Source organism: Microcaecilia unicolor, chromosome 11, assembly GCF_901765095.1.
Source record: "Microcaecilia unicolor chromosome 11, aMicUni1.1, whole genome shotgun sequence".
In the NCBI taxonomy this organism is placed as follows: domain Eukaryota; kingdom Metazoa; phylum Chordata; class Amphibia; order Gymnophiona; family Siphonopidae; genus Microcaecilia; species Microcaecilia unicolor.
This window is the reverse complement of record NC_044041.1, coordinates 196,966,683-196,987,358: the sequence shown is the minus strand read 5'-3', so window position 1 is coordinate 196,987,358 and position 20,676 is coordinate 196,966,683. Positions and strand designations below refer to the sequence as shown.

The following is a 20,676-nucleotide window of genomic DNA, read 5'->3' as shown; positions in this document are numbered from 1 at the left end:
GTTTTTTGTTTGTTTGTTTTTGTTGTTTTTGTTTTTTTGTTTGTTTGCTGCCCCCCCAAAAAATTTTTTTGGTGCCCTAGGCAACTTCATAGTTCGTGCAGTGGTACAGCCGACCCTGTGTGCATCCCTGTGGGCAAAGCCACAAGTGACTTAAACGAGTGGTCCTTAAATCATAAAAGCTTCAAACATCCTTTTCACAGCTTTTCCCTCATTCTGTTTTTGGCAGGTGACCACCAAAATTTACTAAACACAACTAAGTTCTAAAAATAAAATCAAACAGGGTTCTTCAGCCTGAGGGAGTCACGATTGCGTTGTCAGCTGCAGTTCTTGCATTGTGCAAAATTCACCAAGCTCTGTAGCCTGCCCTGCTTTTCGGCAGTGCTTACCCATGGTTCGGTTGGACTCAGCAGGGTCTTTCATTGTGACAGGATTACTGGGCTTGGAAGGGTGACTGGGGCCTGCTTGGTTGACAGCCGTCACTCGGAACTGGTAGGTCTTTCCTTCGACAAGTCCTGAAACAGGAAACCTGCAGATCTTCACAGGGCTTTCATTGCATGGCACCCACTCATCCGTCTCTGTGTCACGTCTGAAACACAAAAGGGACATGGGAGAATTTTATGCATATTTCTTCCAACATCTCCCACAATGAAAACACACAACTGCGTCAGTAACCAAAACATGCTTTGTTTTTTCCCTGTTCTAACTTTAATCAGATAATTTTCCAGCTACTGGTCTGAATATGGCCACTAAGGTGTGAAATCTACAAATCGCGCAAAAACGGGTGCAGAAAAAAAACCCGCTTAAGCGCTATTCTATAAGCCATTTCTAAAGTTAGGCGTGATTTATAGAATAGCGCTTAAGTGCAGGGGTTGCACATAAATTTAGGCATGTCCACTTGGCACCAATGAAAACGTGGAACAAATGCCCCGCCTACATTTACGCACAGAACCCCTTTATTTTAAAATTGTGCATGTAATTCAATTCTTTGTTAAAAAATGTCAAGTACATAAGTATTGCCATACTGGGACAGACCAAAGGTCCATCGAGCCCAGCATCCTGTTTCCAACAGTGGCCAATTCAGGTCACAAGTACACAATAGTAGCAACATTCATAACTACATAAGTATTGCCATACTAGGAAAGAGCAAAGGTCCATCAAGCCCAGCATCCTGTTTCCAACAATCCAGGTCACAAATACCTGGCAAGATCCTAGAAAAGTACAAAACATTTTATGCTGCTTATCCCAGAAATAGTGGATTTTCCCCAAGTCCATTTAATAACGGTCTATGGACTTTTCCTTTAGGAAGCCGTCCAAACCTTTTTTAAACACTGCTAAGCTAACCACCTTTACCACATTCTCTGGTAACGAATTCCAGAGTTTAATTACACGTTGAGTGAAGAAAGCTTTCTCCGATTCGTTTTAAATTTACTACATTGTAGCTTCATCGCACGCCCCATAGTCCTAGTATTTTTGGAAAACGTAAACAGACGCTTCACATCTACCCGTTCAACTTCACTCATTATTTTATAGACCTCTAGGATATCTCCCCTCAGCCGCCTTTTCTCCAAGCTGAAGAGCTCTAGCCGCTTTAGCCTTTCCTCATATTGGCACTAATTGGCTCATTATTCAATTAAATTTGCACATGCAATTTTTTGGCGACTGTTATAGAATTAGGGGGGTAACAGGATGACTCCTAACTCCAACCACGCTCAGGCCCTTGGCCGCCTCGATATTCTCCGGCTAGTGCTGAGGTGGTAAGTAACGATATTCTAAAGCACTTTCCGGTTAGTGCCACTGAATGTCCGTGGGTAGGCCGGACTAAGCCATTTATCTGTATAATGGCCGCTGGAGGAGTGGCCTAATGGTTTGTGCAGCGTGCTTTGATCCCGGTGACTTGGGTTCAAGGTCCCACTGCAGCTTCTTGTGACCTTGGGCAAATCACTTAACTCTCCAGTACCCCAGATACAAAAAGTTAGATTGTGAGCCCTCTAGGGACAGAGAAAGTACCTGCAACTAGGAGGAGAATCTATATATGGCACCTCAAAAATTGGCACTGAAATGGCACCTAGATTTATGCGCCAATTATAGAATATGCTTAGTTGATATTTCAGTGCCGATAACTGCGCACATCCATTTATGCCAATGAAAACCTGGTGTAAATCTCAGTATGTAGATTTAGGCGCACTGGGCCATATTCAATAGGTGCCTAAATTATGCGATGCCGATGAAATGCCCATTTCCCTGCCCATAACCACGCCCCTTTTTGCCGTCGCGCATTAGAAGTTTGGCGCACATTGTTACAGAATAGGCTTAGTGAGTTATATGCCTAAATTCTAATCAGTGCCAATTAGTGCTCATTATTGCTTGTTAAGTGCTGATATCAGCGCTCATTAGCTTGTTATAGCAATTAAGTTATGCGCGGTGTTATAGAATCCATGCTGATTTCAGCACCTAAATCTAAGCACACTAAGTAGAATCCAGGGGATAATGTGTACAGGGCCGCTGAGGGGGGGGGGGGGGGGGGGAAGGGGGGACAAAATTCCCCGGGCCCAGGCCTCCAAGGGGGGCCCGGCGCCACAGTCCCTTCCACCTGCCCCCCTCTGTCCACCAACGAGCCGGGGCCCCCATGATTTCAAATTATAGCGCATCACCTCAACCTCGCTCTGTGTGAAAGAAGCGCAGCAGCAGCAGTCTGCAGATCACCTCCCTTTGGCCTTCCCTCCCTGTGTCCCGCCCTTGTCTGATGTAACTTGTCTGATGGAAGGCCTGAAAGGAGGCGATCTGCAGACTGCCGCTGCTGCACTTCTTTCATACGGAGCGAGGTTGAGGTGAGGCGCTATGATTTGAATTCAGGGGGGCCCGGTCCGGCCCTGTGGTGGACGGAGGGGGGGGCGGCGACGATGATGACCTTGGGGGGGGGGAGAGGGGGCGGCGGCAGTGCCCCAGGGGCAGCCTTGCCCCGGGCCCGGCCCAGTCTCTCGGCGGCCCTGAATGTGTACAGCGCTGCGTAGGTCTAGTAGCGCTATAGAAATGATAAGTAGTAGCATAAGTCTTTGGGATTCCGGAATCTTTCTACTCTTTGGGATTCCACACAGAATCTTGCTACCCTTTGGGATTCCGGAATCTTGCTATTCTTTGTCCTTAGCCCTTATTTTTCCTGTTTGTCTGGCCTGATTAGATTGTAAGCTCTGTCGAGCAGGAACTGTCTGTTACCTATTTAGTGTACAGTGCTGCATACGTCTAGTAGCACTATAGAAATGATAAGTGGTAGCACTGTTATCCGGATAAATGGCTTTGAATAATCCCTTAAGTGTGTTGAGCTTGAGATCAAAGAGAGCAGGAAGTTCCATACTGTCATGGGCTCTTCCTTTTAAGTGGGACACTTATCTTTGAAGCTTGTACGGTGTTGCTATTCTCTTTCAATCGCATTTTTCCATGACCTGTTTTCACATCCCTTTCTGAGACCAGATACGGCCCGTGAGCTCTTATTTGGGAACTTGGTTTGGGCTGACAGTGTTCAGTACAGACAGGGCATTTCCTCCTACTCACTTCTCTTTCTTGGCTTCTGTTCTTGGAACCAGGTTGACGCAGACCAAGAGAGAATTTGCTCGGAAAAGGAGGCTCTCATGTATGACGTTTTTAGAGAGCTACTGACCTTTCAATATAATACCCAAAGATGGGACTTCCTCGATCATCGCTGGGTGGTGTCCAGGACAGGAGCAGGGAGTCCTTGTTCACATCCCGACATTTCACACTGAGGGGGGCCCCCGGAGCACCGACCACCGCAGCTGCAGCATCTGGAGCATAGATGAGATTAATACTGGGTCTGACCAAAGTAATAGAGACTCAGCTAGCAAACAGTTACCCATGGAAATTTTGATGTTTATGTTTCTTTGAAATGTTTTTGTTTTATTTATGCAGTTTTAAAATACACATTACAAGTATCCACTTGCACAAAAAACAGACAGAAAATATCAGTAAAAAAACAGTGAAAGCCAAAAGGAAGCTTGGGTGCATGGGGAGAGGAATGGCCGGCAGAAGAAATGAGGTGATAGTGCCCATGTATAAGTCTCTGGTCAGGCCCCATTTTGAATACTGTGTGCAATTCTGGAGACTGCACTTACGGAAAGAGATAAACAGGATGCAGCCAGACAACAGATTTTGGGTGGGCCTAGACAAGAAGTGTGTGGGCACCAAGTGTTCTCCCCACAAAAATATCTCAGCTGGCGGGAAAACGCTTCTTTCCACCTTGGCAGTCTGCAGCAGGCATGCGCTGAAAACTTAGCACTTGCAGGTGCCGGTATCACAGAGAACAGCGTTTTCGTTACCATCAGGGGGAAGTCTTCAGCTGGCGGAGCTTGGGCTCCTCACCAGCTACCGCTAAATGTGTGCTACTGTTGGGTGGGCCTGAGCCCTAAGTGGGTGGACCCTGGCCCACCCAGGCCCACCTGTGGCTACACCACTGACAGGATGGAGTTGGTCCAGACGGTGGGTACTAAATTGGTCAGTGGCCTCTGTCATAAAGCATATGGGGGTCTCAATATGTATACACTGGAAGAAAGACGGGAGAGAAGGGAAATGGTAGGGATGTTTAAATACCTCTGTGGCATTAATGTACAGGAGGTGAGTCTCTTTCAAATGAAGGAAAACTCTGGAATGAGAAGGCATAGGATGAAGAGGTTATAGACTTGACAGCAGTGGCGTAGCTAGGTGGGGAGCCAGGGGAGCAGCCGCTCCCCCAAGCGTAGTTCTGCCGGTGCCTATTTTTTTCGTCCTGTTGCAGTGAAAATGTGTGCCGGCACCGACAGAAGCCCGCTCTCGCTCCCCCGTGCCGTCAACCTGCCTCATCCTGGCTCCGCTTCTGCTTGGCAGTAATCTAAGGAAATAAGGTGAACGCGTGGAATGGCCTCCCGGTGGAAGTGGTGGAGACCAGGAGTGTCCCTGAATTTAAGAAAGCAGGGGACAGGCATGTGGGATCTGTTAGGGAAAAGAGGAGATAATGATTGCTGAGGATGGGCAGACTGGATGGCTCATTTGGCTGTTATCTGCCATCATGTTTCTATGTTTCTAAACTATTTAAATTCTAAAGGAAACAAGAAAAAATATATAGTCTTGCTTTAGACCACCAAAAGGGAGGGGGAGGGAATGGAACAGAAAAGATAAGGAGATCCAATAAGGCAAAAAAAAAAAGGAAAGTCATTAACATAATAACGCCTGCAATCATAATCAAATATTAGCCAAAATGATGATAGAATCTTCTTCATCTCAATAAAAGCCTTAAATTGCTCCGGAATAAAGAAAACATATTTAGTCCCTCCAAGACTGACCAGATGTTTTTTTTTTTGCTACATTTGTACCCTGCGCTTTCCCACTCATGGCAGGCTCAATGCGGCTTACATGGGGCAATGGAGGGTTAAGTGACTTGCCCAGAGTCACAAGGAGCTGCCTGTGCCTGAAGGGAGAATCGAACTCAGTTCCTCAGTTTCCCCAGGACCAAAGTCCACCACCCTAACCACTAGGCCACTCCTCCACTGTTGCTACTATTTGAGATTCTACATGGAATGTTGCTATTCCACTAGCAACATTCCATGTAGACGTCGGCCCTTGCAGATCACCAATGTGGCCGCACAGGCTTCTGCTTCTGTGAGTCTGACGTCCTGCACGTACGTGCAGGACGTCAGACTCACAGAAACAGAAGCCTGCGCAGCCTTCTACATGGAATGTTGCTAGTGGAATAGCAACATTCCATGTAGAATCTCCAATAGTAGCAACATTCCATGTAGAATCTCCAATAGTATCTATTTTATTTTTGTTACATTTGTACCCCGCGCTTTCCCACTCATGGCAGGCTCAATGCGGCTTACATGGGGCAATGGAGGGTTAAGTGACTTACCCAGAGTCACAAGGAGCAGCCTGTGCCTGAAGTGGGAATCAAACTCAGTTCCTCAGTTCCCCAGGACCAAAGTCCACCACCCTAACCACTAGGCCACTCCTCCACTGTTGCTACTATTTGAGATTCTACATGGAATGTTGCTATTCCACTAGCAACATTCCATGTAGAAGTCGGCCCTTGCAGATCACCAATGTGGCCGCGCAGGCTTCTGCTTCTTTGAGTCTGACGTCCTGCACGTACGTGCAGGACGTCAGACTCACAGAAACAGAAGCCTGCGCAGCCTTCTACATGGAATGTTGCTAGTGGAATAGCAACATTCCATGTACAATTTCCAATAGTAGCAACATTCCATGTAGAATCTCCAATAGTATCTATTTTATTTTTGTTACATTTGTACCCCGCACTTTCCCACTCATGGCGGGCTCAATGCGGCTTACATGGGGCAATGGAGGGTTAAGTGACTTACCCAGAGTCACAAGGAGCAGCCTGTGCCTGAAGTGGGAATCAAACTCAGTTCCTCAGTTCCCCAGGACCAAAGTCCACCACCCTAACCACTAGGCCACTCCTCCACTGTTGCTACTATTTGAGATTCTACATGGAATGTTGCTATTCCACTAGCAACATTCCATGTAGAAGTCGGCCCTTGCAGATCACCAATGTGGCCGCGCAGGCTTCTGCTTCTTTGAGTCTGACGTCCTGCACGTACGTGCAGGACGTCAGACTCACAGAAACAGAAGCCTGCGCAGCCTTCTACATGGAATGTTGCTAGTGGAATAGCAACATTCCATGTAGAATTTCCAATAGTAGCAACATTCCATGTAGAATCTCCAATAGTATCTATTTTATTTTTGTTACATTTGTACCCCGCACTTTCCCACTCATGGCAGGCTCAATGCGGCTTACATGGGGCAATGGAGGGTTAAGTGACTTGCCCAGAGTCACAAGGAGCTGCCTGTGCCTGAAGTGGGAATCAAACTCAGTTCCTCAGTTCCCCAGGACCAAAGTCCACCACCCTAACCACTAGGCCACTCCTCCACATGGATCGGCTAGAAGACAAGTTGCTCCATGCTTATTTGAAATGTAATATGCCGCCTTTCATTTAACGCAGCAAGGCGGTGTGCAATTAAAAAAAAAACCAATATAGAAAGGAACTCTGCATTCCGTAAAAAAAAGAATCAACAAAAGAGAAAGAAAAAGAAGTAGGAAACATCAAAACAAAAAGGTAGGAAAAGCAGCAGCTGTGCGTGTCCCGTCCCAGACGTGATCCCCGTACGCTGAGTGAACAAGTGGATCGGTAAAGCAGCTTTAAACTTTGTATAGGAAGCCTCAAGCTGTCTTGGAACGGGGAGAAAATTCCACAATACTGAGGCCTCATCCCTTGTAGATTTCAAATGCATTGAAGTGGAAGAAATTGAGACTCGGTAAATGGGTAAACCCACCTCGATGGCCCCTCTGCCTGTTCATTTCACAGCTACCCACTGCACAGAAGCTGAAACCCTGGAATTGGGATGCCCAGATATAACAGAACCCTGACTGTTAAGACTTTAAAGTAAGAACATCAGGATGGTGAGATGCTTTGTGGTTAATTGGTCTCCAGAACCCAGTGGTTGTGTTTTCTGGATTAATAAAAATACTTTAAGTGTATAAGTTAGGGCGGTAAGATTCAGGAGGGCTTTAAACAGGTTTATGATGCTGGAAGAGCTTGAAACCTACCCAGGAGAAATGATAAATGGAGGTTTTAGCTACATTTAAAAGATACGTTCTCCTTTATTTATTTTATTTATGTATTTATTTTATTTATTTATTTATTTTTTATTTATACGGTCTGTGCCAGAGCCAGTGGTGGAAGGCGGGGCAGGTGGTTGGGAGGCGGGGATAGTGCTGGGCAGACTTATACGGTCTGTGCCAGAGCCGGTGGTGGGAAGCGGGGCTGGTGGTTGGGAGGCGGGGATAGTGCTGGGCAGAATTATACAGTCTGTGCCAGAGCCGGTGGTGGGAGGCGGGGCTGGAGGTTGGGAGGCGGGGATAGTGCTGGGCAGACTTATACGGTGTGTGCCAGAGCCGGTGGTGGGAGGCAGGACTGGTGGTTGGGAGGCGGGGATAGTGCTGGGCAGACTTATACGGTCTGTGCCCTGAAAAGGACAGGTACAAATCAAGGTAAGGTATACACAAAAAATGACACGTGAGTTTATCTTGTTAGGCAGACTGGGTGGACCGTGCAGGTCTTTTTCTGCCGTCATCTACTATGTTAGTATGTTATTTATTCATGCCATTTATACCCCACATTAGCCCGAAATAGACTCAAGTTCAACGTGGCTTACAAACAAACAATAAAGTGAATAAAACAAAATAATGTACAGAATATAACACAAATTACAGTTATTTGAAGAAGCAAGTTAATACAAGTGGAATAAGTAACCAGGGATTTAGACTATCTCAAGGAAATAATTAAGGGTGGATAGGTAGGAGCACAATTAGGCAGGACTAGATGGGAAACGAGATTAAGAAAAGGGTGTGGGTAAAATTCAAATAGAGTTTGTTGTATTCCGAAAGGCCAGACCGAAGAAATGTGTTTTAGAACACCCCCACCCCAAGCTCTTTTAATTATTTTTCTGTACAACTGTATGTCAGACTCAAAAGAGCTTGAAATCACTCTACAAGCACTTCAGTGCAGAGAAATAAACACTGTTGTGATTATCATGAGATTATTTTCCGTGTTTTTGTTTTGCACTGTCTTCTGATTTCCCTAAGGCTGGTCCAGAACATGTGTTACAGGTTCATCCTCACTACATTTGAGAGTCTGATAGGAACGGACGGACGGGGAGAGGGATCTTAGGGTGATAGTATCTGAGGATCTGAAGGCCACGAAACAGTGTGACAAGGCGGTGGCCGTAGCTAGAAGGTTGCTAGGCTGTATAGAGAGAGGTGTGACAAGCAGAAGAAAAGAGGTTTTAATGCCCCTGTATAAGTCGTTGGTGAGGCCCCACCTGGAGTATTGTGTTCAGTTTTGGAGGCCGTATCTTGCGAAGGATGTAAAAAGAATTGAAGCGGTGCAAAGAAAAGCTACGAGAATGGTATGGGATTTGCGTTACAAGACGCATGAGGAGAGACTTGATGACCTGAACATGTATACCCTGGAAGAAAGGAGAAACAGGGGTGATATGATACAGACGTTCAAATGTTTGAAAAGTATTAATCCACAAACGAACCTTTTCCGGAGATGCGAAGGAGGTAGAACGAGAGGACATGAAATGAGATTGAAGGGGGGGCAGACTCAAGAAAAATGTCAGGAAGTATTTTTTCACGGAGATAGTAGTGGATGCTTGGAATGCCCTCCCGCGGGAGGTGCTGGAAATGAAAACAGTAACGCGTGGGATAAACATAAAGGAATCCTGTTCAGAAGGAATAGATCCTAAGGAGCTTAGCCGAGATTGGGTGGCACAGCCGGTGGCAGGAGGCGGGGACAGTGCTGGGCAGACTTATACGGTCTGTGCCCTGAAAAGCACAGGTACAAATCAAGGTAAGGTATACACAAAAAGTAGCATATATGAGTTTATCTTGTTGGGCAGACTTGATGGACCGTGCAGGTCTTTTTCTGCCGTCATCTACTATATGTTACTATATGATTTCAGTGTAGTGAATGTTAATGGAGAAATGCCCTCTCCCTACCTCTCATCCCCAGGGTAAGACTCCGCGTGATAGAACAGGCGAGTTGCGAAAGGTTTATCTGGCAAAAGGTTTACCTCTGACAAAAACATAAGCACTCTGCTTCTTAGAGCCATCCAGAGTTGGAATACGGATAGTATAAAATCCCTCGTCGTCTTTGAAAGCAGAAGACACAGTCAGTGAAGCTTCACGGCCCAAGGTCTTCATCTTCCGCCGGTCTGTCTCCTTCAATAAGACGCCTAAGATAAAAGAGATGAGAATCTCACATCTGCTCCCAATTTTTAATGGGTAAAATTCCCTCTATGCCCAGCAACATTTTCCAGGCCTGCGCAGCCTTCTACATGGAATGTTGCTAGTGGAATAGCAACATTCCATGTACAATTTCCAATAGTAGCAACATTCCATGTAGAATCTCCAATAGTATCTATTTTATTTTTGTTACATTTGTACCCCGCACTTTCCCACTCATGGCAGGCTCAATGCGGCTTACATGGGGCAATGGAGGCTGGTCCAGAACATGTGTTACAGGTTCATCCTCACTACATGCGACTTCAGTGTAGTGAATGCTAATGGGGAAATGCCCTCTCCCTACCTCTCATCCCCAGGGTAAGACTCCGCGTGATAGAACAGGCGAGTTGCGAAAGGTTTATCTGGCAAAAGGTTTACCTCTATGCCCAGCAACATTTTCCAGGACCCCAGACAGCTCTTTAATGCCTTCCTTGGCCTATTGGAGAAGGACTAGAGTGTTCTGATGAGCTCAATAGAGAAGACAGCAGCACCATGGGGGGAGGGTGACGTCCTCTGCATGTGCACCAGGCCCTGAAGCAGGGGCGTAGCCAGACAACAGATTTTGGGTGGGCCTAGGTAAGAAGTGGGTGGGCACCAAATGTTCTCCCCCCCACCACCACCACCAAAAAAATATCTCTGCTGGCAGGAAAATGCTTCTTTCCACCATGGCAGTCTGCAGCAAGAATGCGCTGAAAACTGAGCATGCGCAGGTGCCAGTATTGTGGAGAGTAGAATTTTGTTACTATCAGGGGAAAGTCTTCTGCTGACAGAGATTGGGATCTCCACCAGCTACCGCTAAACATGTGCTACTGTTGGGTGGGCCTGAGCCCTAAGTGGGTGGGCCCTGGCCCACCCCGGCCCACCTGTGGCTACGCCACTGCCCTGAAGTATGGAGGGAATAGGTTTACATGAAAAAAAAAGCCATCATCTCTTTTAAAGGGAGCGGTATCCAGGAAATTCCATTAAAAAATAAACACAAGCCTAAAATGAAGTCTTTTCTAATATCACAGGGTATTTTGGTGCCAATGTACAGACATTTTTTTTTTTTTAAAACAGCAACCTCAAGTGACTAATTTGCTAGGTGACCAGAACCACTTTTTGTTGGAAGTGAACTAGGACGTTTTAATGACATTTCGGAAGGGTTGTATAAGAGGCTGGGGCCAAGAAGCTAAAGAGACTGCCGACTTACTTTTCCCTTATCGGTACCGGTCCGGCGTGTTTGGGACCTTCCTTCCATTTTCTTAAGCTAAGTACTGTTGTTTTTTTTTAGATTGTATTTAGATAATCCTGGGAGTTACCAGTACGGATTGTTTTGGCTAGATGGTTTCCACAGGGGGTGATCGACGCAGTCTTTAGTATATACTTGAGTTTGATTCAGTGTTAGGTAGTTTGGTGTTTGGTGTCCCTCACTAGGGCCCTCATGATCAAAAGCAAACTCTGGCGCTAGAGGCTGTTAACGCCATACTAGCGCCAGAGTTTGCAACCGACCCATGATCAGAGCCCTCGAGCGCCTGAAACAGCGCACTCGAGGGCTCTCAGCGCAAGTAGCATGCAAATGCATGCTAAACAGGACTTCTAGCGCAATTAGCTTGCAAATGCATGCTAATTGGCGCTTAACACATTCATCCCCAATGATCAGCGACCAGCGCGCCAAAGATTGGGTCGCTGGCCGCAGCAAAATCAATGCCAGCTCCGAGCTGGCGTTAGATTTTGCAGATCATTGGGGAGGAATGGTGAGCCCTGTCCAGCCCCCCCAAAGCAAACTCGAACGGGGGGCTGGAGGTCTGGTGGGTCTCCAGCCCCCGAAACCCCCCGAAATCGTCGATCCATCAAGGGGGGGGCTGGAGGTCCGGTGGGTCTCCAGCCCCCGAAACCCCCAGAAATCGTTCTTCCATTGACTTTGCTGAGCTGAAAACTCTACAAGTAAAGTGGGAGGTTTTTTTGATTTTAGCTCATGCCTTTTCATCAGTAGTTCAAGGCAAGTTACACTTTGATGTTTAGAATCTATGTTTGTACCTTAGGGTTAAGTGACTTGCCCAAGGTCACAGTGGGATTTGAATGCAAGTCTCTCTGGTTTTAGCTCCCCTCCCCCACCACTCTAACCAGTAGGCTCCCCCCCCCCCCCCCCAGCTTCTCCTCCAGTAGCTTAAAAGGTAGAGAAGTAAGGGGAAGGAAAGGAGGGACACAAACCATCTCTGAACCAGGAGACGTCTTTCTGGTGTTCGAGCAGGTCTGAAGAGAAAGTGCAGGCAAGGGTAAAAGGTTCCGTCTCCCTGGAGAAGACAGGTTTAAGCACGCTGACAAACTCTGCCTCACGTCTGGACAGCCCAACTGTGGAACGAAAAAAGAGAATGAGGTAAAGCACTGGTAGACAAAAGAAGGGACAAGCAAATGAAAGAGGAAATGTCTTGTCATGACAACATCCTCTCAGGGGACACAAGGGGTGATCGGTCAACCATAACCACTTTATGCCAGGCAGCAACTGTCACAAAGTGAGGTAGTCACACCTGCACCGCAACAACATCAACAAAAATTCCACACAGCCTGGAGAGAAAGGTCAGCTGTTCTCAGGACGAGGTTTGGTTGTGGTGATGGATAGCAGCCAGTCTGTTGTAGCTTTAAGATGGTGGACAGTGCCAAAATTTGAGTGTAGTCAGTGCATTTTTTCTACCAAAAAAGGTGCCGGTACTCAAATGCTAGGCCACCCTTCAGTGTTGGGCTGAAGACTGAGGGACCCACCCCACAATAGCCAGGCCCCCTGCAACCAGTCACAGAATCTATGACAAGGCAGAATTGGTGTGTAGAGCCTGAGCTCTTTCATTAAAACTTGGGGACCATGGGTCAATTTTAGCAGACAGTGGGAAAGGTGCCAGTACTCAGTACCCCCAAGTACCCCCTCAAAAAAAAAGCCCTGAGTGTAATTAATCTGAAAGAGGAGAGCTAAGCTTTTGCATATCCTTCCAAGCATCGGGCAGGGTCTCTTGTTAGTGACCCTAGCAGTAACATCACCAGCAGAAACAACCATTCAAAATGGCTTACTCACTCGTTAATGCGTCGGAGCCAAGTCCCGTTAGCAGTCCATAATATGCTGTAAAGGAAGTGCCAACAGTTAAGTCATGTCGCATCTACAGTGTGTCAAGGAATGGGAGTGAACCCTTTGCAGAAACCAACAGAGGAAGCAACAGCAGAAAAGGTGGTCTAAAGGTGCCTTTATTGGAGAAAGACCTGTCTTTGGCCAAGTTTCGGCAAACTGCCTGCATCAGTGGTCAACAAATATAAATAAAATTATAACATTATTATTACTATTGAAGAATCTGATGGTAACATTATTTTTTATTTGCCATATTTGATTTTTTTTACTATCTGTGTTTTTTAATTTTATATATATTTGTAGACTCCTGATGCAGCTAGTTTGCCGAAACTTGGCCAAGTTGGGTCTTTCTCCAATATAGGCGCTTTTGATGGTTTTTGTAATCCGCTTTGAACTTATTTGGGAGTTAGCAGAATACAAGTGCTGCATCATATCATACCATATCATTGAAAAAGTCATAAACTCTATTAATAAACCAGTGACTGGCACAAACCATGGAACGTACCTACTTCATGGATATTTACAGTAATACGAGCAAGATTCTCAAGTGCACGGTTTCAAAAACTTTGAGCGTTTTTCAGCACCGGTCTCCTACAGATTCCTGTTCAGGTGTCCTACATTTTACTAAAGTCTCCCCTCAGTCTCAGCCCTAATCTTCAGTTGAAATTTCTCCTAACTTTGGGGTCCTTTTACTAAGCCACGATAAGTGGCCTGCGTGTTTTTGGCGTGCGCTGGGCCATATTTTACCACGACTGGAAAAAAAAGGCTTTTTTCAATGGGGGTAGTAAATGGCCTTGCGCTAGAATTAAGTAGCATGCGGCTATTTACTACCTGAGTCCTTAGCACCACCTATTGACCTAGCGGTAAGGGCTCAGTTACTACCCACGCAGTACTCACAAAGCGCACGTCAATGTGGCCATGCTGCTGATTACCACCAGGAATGCCGCCTGTGGTAGAACATAGAAAAATATTTTCTACCGCGGGACACAACAAGCGCCAACTTTGAAATTACCGCTGGGGTGGTTGTGCTAACTGGGCAGCAGTGGTGTAGCTACGTGGGGCCTGGGGGGGGCCTAGGACCCTGTAGATTTGGCCCTGGACTCCCCTGCCGATGACCCTCTCGACCCTCCCCTCCCGCCGCCAACCCGCTGTCACCGTCGCCTGCCTTTGCTGGCGGGGGACACCAACCCCCGCAAGCCGAGGTCCTCTTCTTCCCGCAAAAGGCTTCCTTCTGTTTAAGACGTCCTGCACAGTGGGTTGGCGGCGGGAGGGGGGTCGAGAGGGTCGTCGGAAGGGGGGGGGCAAAGTTGGTGGTGGCGGCGGTGGCGGGGTCGGCAATGGCGGGGGGGGGGGGGTCGACGGCGCTGGGGGGGGGGCTAAAATGTGCCCCCTCACCTCGGGCTCTGGACCCCCTCCCGCCGAAGTCTGGCTATGCCCCTGCTGGGCAGTAGTGTCGGTTTGGTGCATGCTACAGGACCTACTGCTGCTTTGTAAAAGGGCCACTTTGATTGCCTAAAACTGAGATACTTTCTTTAAATATCAACCTTACTGTGTCCACTGATAAGTGGTCCATTCAGCACTATTTACTGCAGGACATTATTCAGCCATTGTGGTCAGTTTTTTTTTTTAAACAGGGTAACAAAAGAGGAGAAAAAACCTCAAGCAAACGTGAGCAAAGAAAAGAAAGGAGTGAGGCGGATCCAAAGGGGATGTCAAAATAAAAGTCTTTATGATGAAAATCATAAAAACAACCCGACATGGCTGTGTTTCGGCACAAGGGCCTGCCTCAGGGGTCAAACCAATCTATCAGATTGTAGTAAAAAAATACTTGACTTAAAAATGATGGCAAGATCAGTTTGCCGTAACACGGCCGTGTCGGGTCGTTTTTATGGTTTTCATCATAAAGACTTATTTTGGCATCTCCTTTGGATCCGCCTCACTCCTTTATTTTGTTGCAGTTTTTTTTAAACACCAGTTGGAACGGTCACAAAATATTCAGATATTCAGGGCCACTTTAAGGAGAGTGGCCAGCACTGAACACCCAAATAGGGTAGTTAGTGTTGACGCTTATCTGTATAATGGCAATATTCAGGTTGCAGGTCAGATAACTTAGGATAGATAGAAGGTGGTCCTAAGGAATCCAGATAGCAGAATGAATATTGCCACAAGTTTTGGGACTGCCCTGGCTCCACTAGGCTCCACCCTGGCACTATCCATAGTAGCATAGTAAATGATGGCAGATAAAAGACCTGTACAGTCCATCCAGTCTGCCCAACAAGATAAACTCATTTTACATGGTATGTGATACTTTATACCCGAGTTTGATTTGTCCTTGCCATTCTCAGGGCACAGACTGTAGAAGTCTGCCCAGTACTGTTCTTGTACTAAAAGTTCTGAAGATTCTGGAATCCTAAAGAGTTACAAGATTCCGGAATCCCAATTAGTAGCAACATTTCATGTAGAACCCCAAAGAGTAACATAGTAAATGACGGCAGATAAAGACCTGAACGGTCCATCCAGTCTGCCCAACAAGATAAACTCATTTTACATGGTATGTGATACTTTATACCCGAGTTTGATTTGTCCTTGCCATTCTCAGGGCACAGACTGTAGAAGTCTGCCCAGTACTGTTCTTGTACTAAAAGTTCTGAAGATTCTGGAATCCTAAAGAGTTACAAGATTCCGGAATCCCAATTAGTAGCAACATTTCATGTAGAACCCCAAAGAGTAACATAGTAAATGATGGCAGATAAAGACCTGTACGGTCCATCCAGTCTGACCAAGATAAACTCATTTTACAAGGTATGTGATACTTTATACCCGAGTTTGATTTGTCCTTGTCATTCTCAGGGCATAGACCATAGAAGTCTGCCCAGTACTGTTCTTGTACTAAAAGTTCTGAAGATTCTGGAATCCTAAAGACTTACAAGATTCCGGAATCCCAATTAGTAGCAACATTCCATGTAGAACCCCAAAGAGTAACATAGTAAATGATGGCAGATAAAGACCTTACGGTCCATCCAGTCTGCCCAAGATAAGCTGATTTTACTTGGTATGTGATACTTACTTTATCCAGTGGGGATCTTTAAGGATATGTAGGTGCTGCAATTCAGAGGTCCTTTTACTAAGGTGTGCTGAAAAATGGTTTGCGGTAGTGTAGGGGCGAGTCGATCCATTTTTCAGCGTGCCTGTAAAAAAGGTCTTTTTTAAAAAATTGTTGCCAAAAATGGACATGCGGCAAAATCAAAATTGCCACGCGTCCATTTTGGGTCTGTGTACTTACCGCCAGCCATTGACCTAGCGGTAAAGACTCACGCGGCAACCGGGCGGTAATGAGCTACGCGCGTCCGAAAATAAAAAATTATTTTTCAGAGGCGCATTTCGGCATGCGCGCCAAAACTGAAATTAACGCAAGAGCCACGCGGTAGCCGGGCGGTATAACTCTGTTTTTGGCACGTGTTGGGCGCGCGTAGGCGCTTACGCGGCTTAGTAAAAGGGCCCCTGAATTAGATGCTTTTGAATTTTGACCAGAATGTGTCTGTAATGAGTTTGAATTATAACAGGCATTAACGTTTGAGAAACCATCATGGTACACCCAGCCAATCCCTGCATTTAGTGTCATGCTACGTCCCCTCCCCCCAGCAAAATAAAATTTCTCTGTGGGTGGTAAAATCGTTCTACTTACATCTGACAAGTACATTTGCAAACGAAGTGGCCTGACCGTACTTATTGGAAATCACAACACTATAATCAGCAGAATCATCCATGGTGCATCTGCAAAGGAAGACACAGGGTTTCACGTGCCCTCTCTGTCTTGTTGATCTATTTGAACTGTACAGCTCGCTGCAGTCTGGTCTCAGAATTCATGCAAACATAATATTTAAAGACGGAGGGGGTCAATACTCCATGCAAGGGCATAGCCAGGAAATTTATACAGGGGGTGCATCTAATTGCCCCCTGTGCCGTACCTCAGGGGTGGAACAATCAGGGAGGAAGTCCTGGTGCGGTCTGCAGACAGCCTATGGGTTCCGCTAGTGCTGCTCGGGTGAAGACTGCAGCAGAGAGGATTTTAAGGATCTGACAGTGGGTGCACACACCACTGACGCACCTAGTTTAAATATGCCACTGACTCAGTGGGACTTAGATAATGTAACTGAATATCCAGTCAGACCGTCTAGGCACTATTCGAGTAGTGCTGGCCAGTGGCATAGCTACGTGGGGCCAGGGGGGCCTGGGCCCCCATAGATTTGGCCCTGGACCCCCCTGCCGATGACCCTCTCGACCCGCCTCCCGCCCCCAACCTGCCGTCCCCGTCGCCTGCCTTTGCTGGTGGGGGACCCCAACCCCCGCCAGCCGAGGTCCTCTTCTTCCCGCAAAAGGCTTCGTTCTGTTTCTGATGTCCTGCACGTGCAAGACGTCAGAAACAGAAGGAAGCCTTGCGTGGGAAGAAGAGGGCCTCGGCTGGAGGGGGTTGGGGTCCCCCGCCAGCAAAGGTAGGCGACGGCGGGTTGGCGGCAGGAGGGGGGGTCGAGAGGGTCGTTGGCAGGGGGGGCAAAGTTGGTGGTGGCGGTGGGGTCGGCGGTGCCGGGGGGGCTAAAATGTGCCCCCTCACCTCGGGCTCTGGACCCCCCTCCCGCCGAAGTCTGGCTACACCCCTGGTGCTGGCGTGGTCTGTGGGTGGAGATGGAAGTTACTTGGTTAGTGGCAATATTCAGTCTGCTAACAGAATAACTGTCTGAATAAAGTTAGGTCAGAAAAAAGGTCTGACCATCACTGGTACGTGGATAATACTGTTGGCCAACCTGTTCCCTCTAAGCTGCGTGTGCGCACATGCATATGACCCCGGAGGGAGTGCTCCTGCACAAAATATTTGCTGGCTTTTATTATTGTGAACATAAGCTAACTGCACACATCGAGTTGAGGCTGAAAACCTGTGCTGGATTTAGCAAAATGCTGCTCAAAATTCATCACTGAGAAAAAATAGTCGCTAAGCACCAATTCAGGGCTACAAGGAGACACAGCCAGGCCTGAGGCAGGACCACTGATTGCTGCCGCTCCCCCACTTTGGCCACCGTGCCTTATCATGCTGAACCACACACACACACTCAGGCCCCCCCACACCCACGCCTGCCCCCTTACCTTCCTGTGTCTCACTGCTCCTCCCTCGTTCTGTTGTCTGCTGCTCCTGTGTGACGGGACCCAGATGATTGCATTAATGTGATAACCTAGGTCACCCAGGTTATCACATTAATACAATCAGGAGCAGGAGAGACAAGGAGGTTAGATAACACCTCCTTGAGGACAGAGACAGACCCGGAAGCAGGCAGGAAGAAGCTTGCCAGCACTGGGCCCCCCCTTGGAGGCTAAGCCCAGGGAACTTTGCCCCCCCCCGCCCCCTCTTGGTGGCTGTGGCATGATTCTATTAGAGAATTGTGCTTAGTGTCAATTCCAGTGCCTACCAGTAGGTGTCAGACTTACGTCTGCTGAAACCTGGTGTAAATGTTGGAGCCCTAGTTAGGCGCCCTGAGGTCGTATTCTCTAATTCCACGCACAGCTTTTTGAAACGGCCCTGATGTGCCCATGGCCACACCTTCTTTTGAGTTATGCCCTAGCAGAGTTAGGCTCCGCCTTGCAGAATAGCGCACAGCCAGATGCACGCGCAAATTTTAATGAATGGCAATTAACATCAACCATGGGTCATTAGCACCCAATTATTCATGCTAATTGACTTGTTAATTAATTTGCATGCGCACAATTCTGGGTGCCATATATAGAATATGGGGGGGGGGGGGGGGGAATGTTTTTCATGCACACGTGGGCCAGTAAAAATGACAGAGAACCTTGTTTAGTACCGGCTGGTGTCCAAGCACTGGTGGTGAACTTCTGGGTACTATGGTAGCTGGCATTTTTAAAAACCGGGCTCAGTATTACCCCCCCAAGTCAACAGATTTGCACAAACTGGGTCTCCAGTGTATGCAAATTTATCTCATGCATATTCATGGTGGATATGATCTGAGGATCCCCAGGAAGGGGTGGAGGACCTCTACTGTAGACAGGGTTTGTTCAGCTTCTGATATTATTCTGATTGGGGCAATTACAGGGCAATTTTCAAACTACCCTCTCCCCCCCCCCCCCCCCCCCCCTTGGTGTAAAGGGCAGCTGCACACTTTACCTTTCTACCAGTTTTCAAACGAAGTGTGAGGAATTTCCCCTTGAAACGTGCTGGGTGCACAGCAAAGTGAATGCGATCATCTGCACGAGCTTGATACGTAGGTAGGTAGAACTACATCGGTGGATTTGAAAGTGACCCTTATGTACAAATTTTAACTCCTCCCCCTCCTCCATATAAGCCCAGCTAAAAGTTTGCATATTATTGAATAACATGTAGTTCTCGTCATTTTCGGGGGGTGAGAGTGGGGGCTAATTTTAAGAAAGCCAAATCTAAATAAAACACTTATACCCTGAGGATAGGCACAGACACAAAAGTGACATGTCAAAAATATATTCGCTTGGGAGACTCCTGTGTACAGGACACTGCAACACCACTGGGCCCAATTGTAACTAAAAGTTGGGTGTGTTCTAAAAGCCGCATAGCTGGTCACCTCAACATTGACCCCTGAAAAGTCGCTCCATCTCAGTTCATCCTCAGACCTTCCCATAGTGGCCAAGCTTCATCCACCTGATCAGGCAGGCAAGAACCTTTCAATTCATTTTCTGAATTTTTAGAATTTTCCCCAATTTTTTGGGGTGTTTTCAGTTTGCTTCACACATTTGATTTAATAAAAAAAAAAATTATTGTGCGCGCTATCTTTTCAGAAGGCACAGTTCGATTGTATGCATGTTAATTCATAGGTTAATAATTATTAAACTGATTTTCGGCATTCTGACATTTTCAATGCGAGCTAATAAATGCACACATTAGATCACGTGGAGGGGCATAATTGAACGGGGGCACCCATCTCAAAGGACGGCCCCGTAAAGGGGCGTCCCCGACCGTATTATCGAAACAAGATGGGCGTCCATCTTTCGTTTCGATAATACGGTCGGGGACGCCCAAATCTAAACATTTGGGTCGACCTTAGATATGGCCGACCTTGGTTTTCGCTGATAATGGAAACTGAGGACGTCCATCTCAAAAACGGCCAAATCCAAGCCATTTGGTCGTGGGAGGAGCCAGCATTCATCGTGCACTGGTCCCCCTCACATGCCAGGACACCAACCGGGCACCCTAGGGGGCACTGCAGTGGACTTCAGAAATTGCTCTCAGGTGCATAGCTCCCTTACCTTGGGTGCTGAGCCCCCCAACCCCCCCCCCCCCCAGGTCTGCCTGCCTGAAGTACACTGCACCCACTACAACTGCTCCAGGGACCTGTATACTGCTGCGATGGACCTGAGTATGGCATTTGAGGCTGGCATAGGGGCTGGCAAAAAAGTATTTTTAACCTGTTTTTATGGTGGGAGGGGGTTAGTGACCACTGGGGGAGTAAGAGGAGGTCATCCCCGATTCCCTCTGGTGGTCATCTGCTCAGTTCGGGTATCTTTTCACGGCTTGTTCATGAAAAAGTAAAGTTGGCCAAGTGCTCATCAGGGACTCCCTTCTTTTTTCCATTATCGGCCGAGGATGCCCATCTCCTAATCGCGCCCCAGTCCCGCCTTCGCTACCCTGCCGACATGCCCCCGTGAACTTTGGTCGTCCCCGCGACGGAAAGCCGTCGAGGGTGTCAACAAATCGGCTTTC

General features: G+C 47.3%; 1 protein-coding gene across 2 annotated transcripts in view; it reads right to left on the bottom strand.

The window, feature by feature from the left end:
- MYOM3 (myomesin 3) overlaps window positions 1-20,676 on the bottom strand; it is a 104,309-nt gene that overhangs the window by 58,531 nt on the left and 25,102 nt on the right. For both annotated transcript variants that reach the window (XM_030218635.1, XM_030218636.1), the window contains exons 7-12: window positions 16,624-16,712; window positions 12,891-12,935; window positions 12,038-12,178; window positions 9,637-9,798; window positions 3,656-3,797; window positions 387-586 (exon numbers count right to left, since the gene is read on the bottom strand). In XM_030218635.1, the coding sequence (XP_030074495.1) occupies window positions 387-586; window positions 3,656-3,797; window positions 9,637-9,798; window positions 12,038-12,178; window positions 12,891-12,935; window positions 16,624-16,712 (779 nt within the window). The remainder of the gene's footprint in view (window positions 1-386; window positions 587-3,655; window positions 3,798-9,636; window positions 9,799-12,037; window positions 12,179-12,890; window positions 12,936-16,623; window positions 16,713-20,676) is intronic.